Below are 16,050 nucleotides of genomic sequence, written 5' to 3'. Positions count from 1 at the left end.
TAACTCATCCCAAACCACCATACACGTTTCATTAACTACTTTGGCTATGGTCGATACTCCCATCAAAAAGTCGAAATGTAAAGACGAAAAGTTTGTCCCAGTAGCCAAGTATCTAAATAAAAAAAAACAACATATTAAACTTGTATAAGTTGTGTCTAATGGATTTATTAAATTTGAACTCGATTAAAAATCATTGTTTGATAAAAATTTATAATATAAAATGTATAACAATTATTTTATTTATAGTGGTGTAAAAAATTAGAATAACTATTATTTAGTTTAATTATTGTAACAAAAGTAATAAGATTCTATGAGTAAAAACTAGCTTAAAATTTTTAACTTTGTTAGTTAACATTACTATGTGTTTAAAAGTCAATAAGTATGCCGTATATTTATAATTTTATTTTTAGTTATTAAAAAAAAAATTATAGAGAATGATATATTTTCAGCCTGGGTCTATGATTGGGCGTAATTTTAATATTTTCCCCGGGCGTAAATTATCTTAGTTCTGCCTCTGAGTCAGTCTATAATATCTCACTAAGTTTATTTGATGATATTATTGTGAATAAAGTAGTTTTATTAATTTTAGTATTAGGCATGAGTATTTACTACAGTTGGTTAAATTCATTTTTCCTAAAAAATAATAATAATGAGTTACTTTTCATCAAATCCAAGTTATGTTAATTTATAAATAATTAAATAATAAATATTATAAAATTATTATTGACAATGCATATGTATAGGACATTAACTTTATATTAATCTATGTATTTTCACATTGTAGTCATTGAATTGCAAAAAAATTGGAAAAACTTGCGAGACACATACAAAAAAAAATGTATTACAAAGTCTGGCCAGGCAGCTAATAAAAAAAAAAAAATACGTATTCTCGGAAATTTTAGAGTTCTTGCGACCAACAATGGAAAATAGAAAGTAAATATAATATACTTCGATTATACATAAATAGTTAACCTTATATAATATTTATAATCATACCATTAATGCATATAAGAATTTACTAATTTATAATTAATTGTATGCAAATCAGAACAGAAGGAAATTTTAACCACGAAAGTGACGAAGAGGAGACGGAGGACGAACAAGGCAACAATTTGCAAACAGTGGAGGAGGATTTAATTGAAGGGAATTGTGTCAATGATGAAATCACTAAATTTAATTCAAATCCTGTTTTGGAAACATCAATGACATCTACAACAGTAAACAAAAATGTAAAACCTATGCCGAAACGTACGAAACCATCAAAAAAAATTAACTTTGAGGATGAGTTACTAAAGTCTCTTAGGAGTGAAAATGAAGCCACTGACCCAGACAAATCATTTCTAATGTCCCTTTTGCCTCAAATGAAATCTATCAGTGAGGATAAAAAGCCAATGCTCTACATTGAATTAATAAATGCTATACAAAGAGTAAAAAATAATGATAATACATCAATGTATCGTCAAGGATATAATCAGAGCAATTTTCCACTCGGAGGATATTCGCAGACAGTATCTGGACCAACAATGTACTCTCAACCTGCAGTAATACATTCTAGTCTTCCTACTTATAATCATGAGTCACTGCAGCCATCTTTTTCAGATAGTTCCATTAATTTACATTAAGTAGGTAACTAAATGTATCAGAAGTTTTATAATTTAGAACATATTTCACAGGACGTGCACTTACTTTTAATAATTTTTTTTTAAATTTAATTAAGACTATTTTAATCTATTATTTATAATCTAAAACACCAGCGTATTTTTTTTTATTTCACAACTATTTCTCCTAAGTATTGTTAAACTGGAAAATATTTTTTTTATTATATGAAATTATATAATTTTTATAGCTTTTTGACACAGGTTTTTTAATATTACCTATATTAATGATTTAATAATTTGTGTTATTTTTATTATAAATATTTAGAGAACTAAGGCTGCTACATAAAATTATTTTTATTTTATAGAGAAAATATATATAAAATTAATTTTGCGATTTCATTTATGGTTTTGCTTATATAGTATACTTTGCAAGGTATAACTGTTTTACCTTAATGTCACTGACAATCTTTCTTCAGGTGGTATTGAATCTCGAAGAATTGTATTTTTTTTTTGTAATCTATGCTTTACTCGTAATAACTAAAAATTAAAGTCATAATTTTTATTAGAATACAATTATTTTTAAGACAGAACAATTATTAAAGTTATAACAATAATGATTTTACTTACCAGTTCATCAAATGATGAAATTGACATACGGTAGTACTTTAAGAACTCGTCTGGATGGAATCTTAAAGTCATAAACGTAACTTGAAATTGGCCTTCCCGAGGCCTTTTCAAGTTTAGAGGATGAACCCAAAAACGCCTATTTTTTCGTTTTTCCTGTTTTTTTTTATGCAATATATAAGCAAGACAAACGGTCTGAGTACGACTTTAGTTATTGAATAATGTTTTGTGGTTGTACTTACAACACATACATCGAGAAACTAAAAGTCACAATAAATAGTATTATTCAATTTTTATCGAGCAAACCCAAATCGTAAAGTACAAAACTTATTTATAATGAACTCGATGTGCAAAACTTTGAAAAAATATTTCATACCAATGTATTATTACTAATTTATTAACATAAGCATCTATCGACCAAAGTAAATCATGATTATAATACCAGATATAAACGTAATATTATTATTGTTTCTAATACATAGTAATACAACTTTTGGTTCTCATTTTACTTTAAATGTAGGATCAAATTTATGTAAAAAGTTGAGTATTAATTTATTTAACTTTAAAAGTGTTAAGGAATTTCAATTTTTTTGTCTAGTCTTAACTTTGATATTATTTAAACATAGTATACTAACTCATATTTTGTTAAATTTGTATACCTTGCTTAATCTTAAATTTTGTTTATTTTTTCTGACATTTTTGGCATACTAACATGTATACTTAAATTATAATATGGACTCTACTCTCTCAATACAAGCTATGCTTACAAGTTACAGGGAGTGTTTCATACTGTCTATTGTCTTATTTTTGAAATGTATTGTATTCTTATTTGCAAAAAATCAAAATTATTATTTTTATTTTTATTTTTATAACTATTATTATTATCATTATTATTATTATATAATTACAAAAGTTATTACTAGTTTCAATGTAGCTGGTTTTGTTGCAATTATCTGCAAATATCACCATATGGCTGGTTTTGAAGCTAAAAAAAAAAATTTAACACTTGTAAAATTGTATTTGTACATGGCAAGTTTTGAAATTGATTTTTCGATATAGCTTTTCGTTTTATGGCATGGTTTTGAAAAAAAAACATTCGTTATTATGAGAAACCGCATTTAAACCGAAAATGATATTGATTTTTTTTGAAAAACGAAACACTTCATTGAAAATAATTGACAGCTTATTGTTCTTACTTTCGTACGCATGTAAAATAGCTTCAAAATTAAAAGCTCTATTTATATATGGACGCATAACAAAAGTTTGAAAAATATCGGTCTTACAGTTAAGTATTTACAGTCATTCGTTTTTAATTACAACAAAATAAGAAAATCGTTACATGAGAAATCGAGTGAATATCAAATGTTGTAAAAATATGAATTTCAAACGCTTATAAAAATTTAATTTGACTTTCTTAGAGATATTTTTTTTTTGATATAATTGTGGCTATGTCGGATTGGTACTTCGCTTTTTAGTTATTTACATTTTTCTATTTCTTGATTATGGATATGTGGTTTTTGAGTATTTTCACTGTATTCTACAGTTATTGTTCTCGAATATGGTATTAATTAAAACATTTGCATCAGCTTCAAATGTAATTTATAATATTTATAAAGGTGGATAACCTTATCAGAAATCTTGTATTACATTTTAAAATCATAGATTTAAAAACAAAAATGTTTGGAATTTTTAACTTAAAATAATTTGCACATTTTCGTGATTTTTACACTTTTTGTCAAAATTCAAACTTTAAATAATTATAAGAAAAAAATGTACCTATGTATTTTCAATATTTTTTAACTGATCTTTAAGCAATATACCATGAGCCTTGTATTAAATTTTGACGCTTTTTTACACAACAAATAAAGTTTAATTGACATGCATAGAAAAATAATAAAAAAAGGTGGATTTGGCATTTCAAAGTTTTCGACTACTCCAAATCGTCATGCGCAAATTTGTAAGTATTTGTAAGCACGAATTTAGAATTTGTAAGTCATCCCTTCCTTAATTATCCCAAAAAGAAGTTGGCCGTGCTTTGTCGAGCTTTTTGAACTTCGACTGTTCCAAATCGTCCTGCGCAATTTGTAAATATTTCTAAGCATGAAATTAAAATTTGTAAGTCATTCCTAATTAATTTATTATCAAAAAGAAGTTGGTCAAAAATTAATAAAAAAAATAGATAAATAGAATTAATAGAAAAATAAATCCTGAAGCAGCAGCATTTTCATTTTTTGATTCAAATATTCCTTTGCCAATAATATTTTCAAATGCATCTTGAATTTTAAGTGAATCTACCATTTGTATTTTCATTAGACAAAAAAATTGAAATTCCTTAACACTTTTAAAGTTAAATTAATTAATACTCAAATTTTTACATAAATTTGATCCTATATTTACTTGGTAATATCATAGGCTGACTGACCGTTTTCGCTCAGAATCGTTTTTCTTTTACAATGATATTATATCATTGAATTCAAATTTAACACCATCCATTACAGTGACCCACTTGTAACCTACTGTACAGCAAAGCGATATCCACTTATCCACCTTTTTTTTTTTAATGCTGAAGTATTATGGTATTGGTTGATACATTATCTATTTCACACAATTACATAATTAGCACATTTTAATTATTTAATAAAAAAATCACAATAATAATTGTATTATATGGACGTAATTCTGAACGTATCTGGTTCTTGCACCGAGAAAAAATTCTCTTTATAGATGTACATTTGTGAGATACGTCCTGACGTATTCGGTTATTGCACCGAACAGAGTGAATAAAAAAGGGTTTTAGTGTATATTTGTCTATACATTGACTGGACATAATATCTGGTTGTTGCACCAATTGATAGAGAAGTTTATTCCCGATATTTTGATGTAAAAAACGTATTTTTGAAATTTTGGACGTATTTCGTTATTGCACCGGCGCCATCATTTTTTCTCGTGTAAATGTGTTATGCTTTAGACTCTAAAGTTTAGAGTTTAGATCGTAGAATCGTACGGCGTCCGTGGAGTTTGAACCAACAGAATTCCTACTATTGGGGACCATTTCGTAATTTGTAACTATGTACCGATGGAACAAACAAAAATATTCGTTACTAATTTATGATCCAAGACCGTGATTACAGGAGTTCCGCTTATCACTAGTCGGTTGTCTTTTGTTTTCGTTGTAGTTTTCGTGACAGAATATTATAATTTTTTACCGTGTGTGTCTGGCTAAATAATAAATAAGCGCTTTTCAAACATTCATTTTTAACAATACAAATAATATCTCATCAAATTTATGACTGTGAAATCACTCATTCATGTGCTTTGTACAGTACTCGACGAGGTTGAAGTAGATATATTAATGTATGTATTATACTTTAAACAATACGATACGCAATACCTAATCACCCAACTGTTCTATAGATGACTGGATTAACTACCACGAAAAAACTTACAAAACACAATCATCGGTCTATAGAAGACCGGAATACAGTTGTGTTGTATACATTCCAAGACTGAGTGATCAATTTCTCTTTTCTGAGTTCCAACTGCAATACCTGACTTGTAAAATTGGTCTCGATGGTTGTACTTTTATATTAATTATTTTAACTTTATTTTGATAATAATATACAACAAAGTTTTAAAAATGCATAAGTGTATTGTGTGCTTCAATACATCTAATAACACCAAGGTCAATCGTCCAGGAGTTATTTATTATGGGTGAGTATCAATTGGTTCTAGAAATTTACTCGCTCAAACTATTGTGATAAAAATGCACATGTATTTTTTAATCATATTATTGACATGGTTCATTATCCTGGTGCGGGATACTGAGAAATAATTTTGAACAGGTTTACTCTAATAATTTCTACTCTGTGTTTATTTTCCTAACCTAACATTAGCAATTTATTGTATTGATTGATATTTGTTTTAATATAGAATTCCCAAGAATGAATACATGAGAAGAAAATGGCTTGAAGTTTTTGGAATTGATCGTTGTCATGACTAGCAATGTATATGTAGTGATCATTTTTTAGAAGAAAACTATAAGCCAGGAAAAAAGCGATTTTTATTTTTAAATACTATTCCCCAACCTTATGATCAAAATGGTTTTCCTTCTAAGTAATACTTCTGGATCTCTATATTTTCATTTTCAATAATATTTATTTTTTTATATAGTTATGCTGCTCAAAGTATAATGATGTTGAAACTGGAAATAATGTTATTTAACCATTGGAGCAAAATATTATACCTAACGTGAGTTAATGAAAATTTTATTAGACTAGATTTTGTTTTTACAATTATTTGAACCTATAGTGTCAAGGTCTTTTGTGAAAAGAAAACCAGTCCAACTATTTTTCTGAATTTCCTACGAAGACGCAGTAACTGCATCTTTTTGTATAGAATGTGTTTGGTTTATTTATGCTACTATCAGTTTTGTTGGTAATCCAGAAAAATAGTAAACCAAGTAGAAAAAAAAAGTTTTGTAAAATTGAGTTACGACAATTATTGTTACGGCAGTGAATCATAGATTACACATAATTATTCCTTTTTATTATACGTGACAGTATGAATTTCTATTTTAAATTAACAACTGAACATTTTAGATATACTTTAAAGCGTACATATTACAAACCAATAATTTGTAAAATATAAAATCAAAATGGTCAAATAATAGCCCCCAAATAAAGCTGTATGTATATTTACTGTAAGGAAATAATTATCTTGTAGGCCTTTCATTGTATCATAATATACGAATAAATATGTACACACAACTTGTTTTGCATCATATACTGAATGGCCAACGAGGTACTGAGAATTATTGATTGTAAATATCAATAATTGTTCTTTGTAGTGATAAGTGACAACACTGTCCACCTACTCGTGCCGCCGAAGCGACGTCTAGTATTAGTATTAGTATTAGTCTTTTGGTGTGTGTTGCCGTGCGTGTGTCTGTCGGAGTGTGTCCGGACTGCACACGCTCACGGGCACTGTCTTGTCATTCTTAAGTTATTACTTGTTATTAAAGTGTCGAGTTATTATTATATTAGATGAGTCTCGTGTTTTGTGCCGCCTAACTACTTCGATTCCTGACATCCACACGAGCTCCTACAGTTCAGAAGTGCGATTCTATCCAGCAGCCCTCAAGAAATATTGTGTATTGACATAATCGTGGAATTAGTCGTTGTGTAGTTCTGGGTTGTAGCGCATATTTTGTTTTGCGTAACTTAATTAGTTCAGTCAAGATGGCCGACGGTCAAACGGGTCAGGATGATGTCGGTAACCACGAGGGTTGGTCATCTAGCCGTTTACGAAGCGGATCGCAGGCTTCAGTGCAGCCACCAGTACAGTCTACGGAGCAGCTAAATACGCAGCCAACAACAAGCATGTTACCACAAAGTTTTAACCAACCGTCCGGGAGTGTAACCACCACCAGTGATAGTGGAATGCAAAATGCATTGTCAGCGCTGATAGAGCAGAACCGATTGTTGTTATCGCGGATATTACGTAATGAAGACAATAACAACATAAACAACGATAACATACAAGCGCGGTCAACCTCCAACAACGGCTATTACGTCATGCCAGATTTTAATAATTCGATTAATATTTTTTCTGGTCGTGAATCCAATACAGATGCGAGAGCATGGTTGAAATCAGTCGAAGGTGTAGCAAAATTGCATAATTGGCCAGACAGTTTTAAATTAGAAATAGTACGTACAAAATTGGATGGTCCGTCCCAAAATTGGTACATTGGTCGTACATTTTCAAGTTGGGGAAGTTTTGTCGACCAGTTTAATAATACATTTGTGGGAAACGAGTCGTGCACAGTTGATCGTATAAGAATTATGTCAAACCGCGTTCAAGCCAAGGGCGAGTGCGTCATAGAATATTTTCACCACAAAGCGCGCCTCTGCCGTGAAATTTCGTTACCATTTAACGAGACTAAACAACAGATAGTTGAAGGTGTTTATTCTCACGATTTATGTAACTATTTGATAGCGCGCACACATTTAAGTGAAGACGAATTATTGGCTGATATAAATTCTTACAATAATCTGAGAAATGCCAGGACCAGTCGAATTCGATCGACCGAACCTGTGAAGACAACTCAAAGTCATACCGGCAATCGAAAAGCCAGTTCTGACAATCGCGATAAAGATCGAAATACGGTACAACGTTCCACTATTGATTCAAGAAGTAAGCCAACAAGGGATATGTCGAATGTCACGTGTTATAGCTGTGGAAAAATCGGGCATCTGGCGTATTCGTGTCCAACGAGAACCTGTCATAGCTGTAAATCAACGGGTCATTCAGCGCGGTACTGTCCAGGTCGCCAAGGTGAGCGTCAAGACAACAACGGTGGTGAGCATGTTTCTGTTTTAGAACGGTCCCCCACACCTATTGTACCCCCATATATGTTAGATGTTAGCATTAAGTTCCCCAATGGTGAGTCTATCGATGCACAAGCTTTAGTAGATACGGGTAGCCCGGTTAGTCTTATTAAATCGACAGTTGTCCCATTCGTGTCTGGGGTCATGCCTCCAAAATCGGATTTAGTAGGTATTAATGGTTCTAAATTAAACATTGTAGATCAATTTGATGCGGATATTTTCCATGCCGACCTTGATGCCCCGATTAATATATGTTTTCACGTGGTGCCTAGCAATGCCATGAGGAATGATTGCCTATTGGGTCGTAATTTTTTATCTCACCCTAGAGTAAATTTGAATGTGTCGGATGGTCGTTTTGAAGTAAGCTTTAAAAAAATTGATAATATACCATTTGCTGAAATTTTATCTGTTAATTACACTGATCATAATAGCGATGATGCTGACATTAGTTTGAATATTGAGGATACTCTGTCGGATGATATTAAAACAAAAATTAAAAAAATATATGACGAGTCCTATGTTAACCACGAAAGTGTCATTAGTACGACTGACAATTATCGTCCAGAAATACGCATTATACTAAAAAATGACAAACAGTTTTATTTTCACCCCCGGCGCTTGTCTTTTTTTGAAAAAGACTGTCTACAAAAAATGTTAGATGATATGTTGAATAAAGGTATTATTCGGCGAAGTAGTTCTGAATACAGTAGCCCCATAGTCCTGGTAAAGAAAAAAAACGGAGAGTTAAGAATGTGTGTTGATTACCGCGAACTAAATAAATACGTAATAAAAGACCGATATCCACTGCCGTTAATAGATGACAATTTAGATTTATTGCGCGGAAAAAAATATTTTACATGCTTAGACCTGAAGGATGGGTTCCACCATGTATATGTCGCTAATGACTCTATTAAATTTACATCTTTTACGACACCGTTGGGACAATTTGAATTTCTAAAAATGCCTTTTGGGTTAGCCAATGGACCATCATGTTTTAGTCGTTTTATACAAAATGTTTTTGACGAATTTATTCGCAAAAATGAAGTTGTAGTATACTTCGACGACATTATGTTAGCCACGGAAACCGTTGAAGAGCATCTAGAGCTCCTATCGAGAGTGTTAAAGGTAATGAAAAATAGACAGTTAGAGATCCGCCTGGACAAGAGTAAATTTTTGAAATGTGAGGTACTCTACCTAGGGTACTGTGTAAACCAATACGGTATTAAACCAAATCCAAAAAACGTCTCGATTATTGAAAACTATCCTGTACCACAAAATAATAAAGAATTACAGAGTTTCATTGGTTTATCATCATATTTTCGACGTTTCATCCCGAACTTTGCAATTATTGCCAAACCACTTTATAATTTACTAAAAAAAAATATTCCGTACGAGTTCGGAGAGGAACAAATGAGGTCGTTCGATTCCATTAAATTGAAACTCGGGGAACAACCATTGTTAGCTATATATAATCCCAATGCAATAACAGAGCTCCACTGTGATGCTAGTAGCCACGGATATGGCTCCATTTTATTACAAAAGCAACCCGATAATCAATTCCACCCGATTTTTTATTATAGTCATAGGACTACTGAATCCGAATCGCGATACCATAGTTATGAACTAGAAATGTTAGCCATTATAAATTCTATTAAACGGTTCCGCGTATATTTACAAGGTATACAATTTAAAATAATAACAGATTGTAATAGCGTTGCACTGACACTACAAAAAAAAGACATAAACCCTCGAATCGCTAGGTGGGCCATGTTTTTACAAAATTTTTTATACGAGATAGAGCATAGATCCGGGTCTCAGATGCAGCACGTTGACGCGTTAAGTCGCTGTAACCATATTTTAGTAATAGAAGGTTGTACGTTTAATCAAGCCCTGGCTATTAAACAACAAACCGACCCCGAAATTAGATCTATTTCCGGAGATCTGGAACAATCAGAACACCCGCTGTTTGAGTTACGTAATGGGTTGGTATATCGAAAAAATAACGATAGGTTACTATTTTACGTACCGTCTAGCATGCGTGACCAAGTAATACGTTCGTGTCATGACGACATGTGCCATGTAGGAACAACTAAAACACTTGAATTAATCAAACAAATTTACTGGTTTCCGAAAATGAGTGATCACGTTAAGACATACATAAGCAATTGTCTCAAGTGTATTATATTTTCGCCTAAAAACGGTAAGGACGAAGGGTTATTAAATTTAATTTACAAGGGAGACAGACCATTTCAGACAATTCATGTTGACCATTATGGTCCGTTAAATCAAACTTTTGGGCGTTTCAGACACATTTTAGTTGTGGTTGACGCGTTTAGTAAATTTTTGAATTTGTATCCAGTCCGCACAGTTGCCGCTAAAGAATCATGTTTACGATTAACACAATACTTTTTACACTATAGTAAACCTATAAAAATAATATCGGACCGTGGATCATGTTTTCGTTCGGATGTGTTTAAAGAGTTTTGCGAACGTTATGAAATTAAACATATTAAAACAGCAGTAGGTACGCCGTCGGCAAACGGACAGGTGGAAAGATACAACAGGGGTTTAACGGTGACGTTATCGAAACTTATGCACGAGCATAGTCAAAACTGGAATGAGTATTTGTATCAAATACAGTTCGCTGTAAATAATACGTTTAATATATCGATACAGAATACACCTAGTAAATTGTTATTTGGTATTGATAAAATAGGAGAGCCAACAGATTATGTTAGATTATACTTACAAGCGCTTAATGAATCTGAAAATGATCAACGTAATTTTGATAAAATTAGGCAGAATGCTCAGGAAAACATACGTGTAGGACAACTAAATAATAAAGCTTACTATGATTCGACTAAACGACCGGCCACGCAGTATTTAGTTAGCGAATATATCATGATTAAAAATGTTGATACTACACCAAATGTTTGCAAAAAATTACTGCCTAAATTCAAAGGTCCATATAAAATAGATAAAGTCCTCCCTCATGACCGATATATTGTTTCTGATATTGAAGGGCACCAGGTAACCCAAATACCTCTGAATACAGTTGTTGCTGCGAGAGACATTAAACATTGGGTTAAACAGTATTAATTTTATCTGATTGATTTTGTAAGTAATTAAGTATTATATTAAAAAAAAAAAAAAATGTAATTTGTATGTAAAAATGTATTTTGTATTTTTAAGTATTATCACCTACCAGGTGCTTCAGAAAGTGTTCTCTTATTACTATCATTATTTAATTTTTATTGTTCATATTTTATTTTCAATTTTCATTGTATACATAATATTATACTTGATCTATTATATTGTAATTTTTTTTATTTTTGTATTGTATTATACGGATCGAGGACGATCCAAACGTCAGGTTTGGCCGAGCTGTAGTGATAAGTGACAACACTGTCCACCTACTCGTGCCGCCGAAGCGACGTCTAGTATTAGTATTAGTATTAGTCTTTTGGTGTGTGTTGCCGTGCGTGTGTCTGTCGGAGTGTGTCCGGACTGCACACGCTCACGGGCACTGTCTTGTCATTCTTAAGTTATTACTTGTTATTAAAGTGTCGAGTTATTATTATATTAGATGAGTCTCGTGTTTTGTGCCGCCTAACTACTTCGATTCCTGACATCCACACGAGCTCCTACATCTTAGTTAACACCTGAACAATATTGCAATGGTTGGGAAAGGTTAGCTGGGTTATCAAGTATTCTATAGTAGTGAGTAGTATTCTGATTCTATGTTATTCACAACCAGTACTCTGTAGTTCATTATTTTGCTTACAAAGACATGGAAGGATCCATACCCTCTAGTTTCAAAAAAAAATAGTCTTTAGACTATCCTAAATATATAGACTCTATACAAACTAGACTATTGAATGTTATATCACTAAAATATGTATTTAGCTCATATTATATTTTAATAAGCAACCTAACTGTTTCTAATATTAATATATTATTTTTAATATGAATAATGTGTTTAAATTTTAAAGGACCATACTTAAGGATCTGGATTGCGATGTTCCGATAAAAACTGCTTTAACAGGCTTTCAAAGAATTTTAGTCTCTTAAGCTATCGTAAGGAAGTCACGCTGAGAAAAAAAGTGCATAGAAAAATGTAAAATAATAAAGGTGTTTTTTATAATTAAAATTATACAGTATTTAAGTGAGTTATGAGCATTTTGAATTTATGTTATATGTATTATGTACGCAGAATGGATTATGATATAATATTTGTGATAAAAAATATTGTTTTGTAACGAGTTAATATTATGTAAATACATTTTTTTCAAGAACATTTATTTTCTGAAAGAACGAGTCTCTTAAATTAAATGGAAAACCCTGCATATTAGTTACTTATTAAATTAGTTTATATTTTAATTATATTTTATTTTATAGATTGCTGGAAAGACAGAACATGTATTAAAATTAAGAAGAAGAATGGCAGAAATTAAAAAATAATTATTAGTTAGTAAACATTATATTATATTTGTATATTTTTATGCTGTACATTTTGCCCAATCTCCGGGTACACTTTAAAAATATAGATTTAATTTATGGCTCAATCTCCGGGTAAAATGTAAACAAATATTTTATACAAAGCAGGTAGATAAAATGTGGCCCAATTACCTTTTTAACTCCAAATGCTTATTAAATATTGAAACTATACACATCTCAATTAATAATTTAACAAATACCTATTCATTTTTTTATATCAATTAGATATTAAAGATCTTAATATAATAAACAACTTTTATGTCACATCACAATATTCATAATTTTTTAATTTTTTATTGGGGGTTCAATCCGAAGTATATACTAAAATAAAAAGCATAGGAACAATAAAAGCAAGAAAACGAACTTTGATTCAAAATTACGAAGAAGGGGAAAAGAATAGATTTGAATTTGTAAAATCGGTATCATATTATTTAAAAAAACAACTGTATTAAATGTCATTATTTAAAAAAAAATATTGTATTTTATGTACTTTTTTAAAAAAAAATATTTATAATAATTATTATTTGACTAATTTTATTGACCTATTATATATTATATTAAAATTGTGAATTTTGAGTAAGGCATTATTTAAAAAAAATGTTTGTATTTTATGCATTATAAAAAATAATTATTAGTTAATAAACGTTATATTATATTCGTATATTTTTATGCTGTACATTTTGCTCAATCTCCGGGTACACTTAAAAATATATTTTTAATGAAATTCAAAATTATGAAGAAAGAAAAAAAAATAGATTTGAATTTGTAAAATCGGTATCATATTATTTTTAAAAAAAATTGTATTAAATGGCATTATTTAAAAAAAATTATTGTAGTTAATGTACTTTTTAAAAAATAGTTATTAGTTAATGAACGTTTTATTATATTCATATATTTTTACGCTGTACATTTTGTCCAATCTCCAGGTACACTTTAAAAATATAGATTTGATTTGTGGCCCAATCTCCAGGTAGTAAAATGTAAACAAATATTTTATACGAGGCAGGTAGATAAAATGTGGCCCAATTACCGATACAGATTGATATTAAATGTTTAAACTATACACATCTCAATTAATTATTTAACAAATACCTATTAATTTTTTTATATCTATTAAGGGTCTTAATATAATATTAAGGCTATCTAATCTACCAACTGAAATATATCTATCTACAAACTTATCTTATATCAAGAAAAGTAACAGAAATGTTAGTATTATTATAGTATAAGTCTATAAATGTAAGACATTGGATTTAAACCGTAAATTATTAACAAATTTTCATACAATGATTTTCTTATTTTATTGGTATTCGAAAACTATTACTTGAAATATTCATCAAATGTTTATTTAACATTTTCTATACATGATAAAATTATACATAATTTGAAATCATAATATTCATTAGGATTTACAATATAACATTTTTAATTTAATACTTTTGATGAGTTATAACTTATAAGTTATAAGTATTTTAACTTTTAAGTCTAGATGAGTGGAGCTGCGGACTTATTTTGCGATTTTATTATTATAGTATAAGTCTATAAATGTAAGATATTGGATATTCAACCGTTAATTATTAACAAATTGTCATACAACTATTTTCTTATTTTGTTGGTTTTCAAAACTATCAACCGTTGGTACTTGAAATTTTCATCAAATGTTTATTTAATATTTTCTATAATTGATAAAATTTTCGATTAAAAACATCCATATTTCTTAAGTTTAAATATATATTTTCAACAGGATCTAATTAGTATTAAGTTTGAGAATAGTTACTTCATAGAAATAAGTTGATATAATAGACACAAAACAACAAATATGTGCTAGTTAATGGACTAGTTACGTGGCACATAAATATCACTGTGTTACAGACAATTAAAAAAGAAAACTATGCGTTCATAACTATGCTTAATTAGCACAAATATGCTTAGTGACTTCGCATACAGGCTACTAAAACCTCATGGTGTTGCTGAGCATGGAATTAGTGAATTACAGTTAAAGTAAAATATAAATCATTAAATTAATATCATTTTGGTAGGTACCTACTAATGTTAAAAGTTACTTACCTACCTACTTGTAAATAATAAAAACAACAAATTAAATTAATGAGTCTTTAAATTAGTCCATAGTCAATCTTTTAAATGTAAATACCCCACTTTGGAATATTAATGGGGTAGGTACTCATTCTGCTAATAATTATAAACTGTAATAATTTTACAAAATGTATAATTATTAAATATAACTGTAACTTAATTTATTTTACTTTTTTAAAGTTAATATTGATTTCATTAAAATATATCTACATAATTATGTTCTGCCCTTAAAATTACGTAATATCCATTATTATAATATCTTATAGGTATCCTTTAATCGCACATATTTTGTACAAGTTATATATTTTATTTATAGCTAGATAGGTACCAAATAAAAATACCTATTATAATAATTGTATTCTTCTACCTAGGTACTTACTTACCTCGTATATTCAATATTTTTACAATTTTATTTTATAGTTTTTTATAATAAGGCAAATAATGTATTACAGTATTAAACTAGGTATGTGTTTATATTAAACACAAAAGTATTTGTTTGTAGTAGGTTCTTATAAATTATAATTGTAGATATTACAATAATTGTAAAACATTCTAATCATTTAAAAATATGAAAACAATGTATTACACTAAGTGGATAAAATTAGTTTTATCCATTTCACAAAAAATATGAAAAAAATATTCATATTACGTAGCAAAAAGACATTTTCACGAATTGTTCCTACTGTCACGAACATCTATAATGTAAGTTGTATTAAGTATCTCTACCGAACGGCGAACGGAAAAAAAGTCTCGGGGAAACAAATTCTCTGGAAAAAGTCATAAAAAAAAGTCTTAGGGCAAAAAAATATTTTAATAATATTATTGTCTACGACTACGATTCAATGACATTT

General features: G+C 29.6%; 1 protein-coding gene across 1 annotated transcript; it reads left to right on the top strand.

Annotated features, from left to right (window-relative positions):
- The first annotated feature begins 752 nt into the window (after positions 1–752).
- LOC132936808 (uncharacterized) lies at positions 753–1,622 on the top strand. Its single transcript, XM_061003588.1, has 2 exons — positions 753–933; positions 1,049–1,622. Exons 1-2 carry the CDS (start codon positions 920–922, stop codon positions 1,620–1,622), a joined length of 588 nt encoding a protein of 195 aa, XP_060859571.1. The 5' UTR covers positions 753–919.
- Positions 1,623–16,050: the final 14,428 nt, after the last annotated feature.

The sequence above is a fragment of the Metopolophium dirhodum genome, chromosome 1, assembly GCF_019925205.1.
Source record: "Metopolophium dirhodum isolate CAU chromosome 1, ASM1992520v1, whole genome shotgun sequence".
NCBI lineage: Eukaryota > Metazoa > Arthropoda > Insecta > Hemiptera > Aphididae > Metopolophium > Metopolophium dirhodum.
Note: the sequence above shows the minus strand (reverse complement) of the source record. Positions and strands in the feature narration are given on the sequence as shown.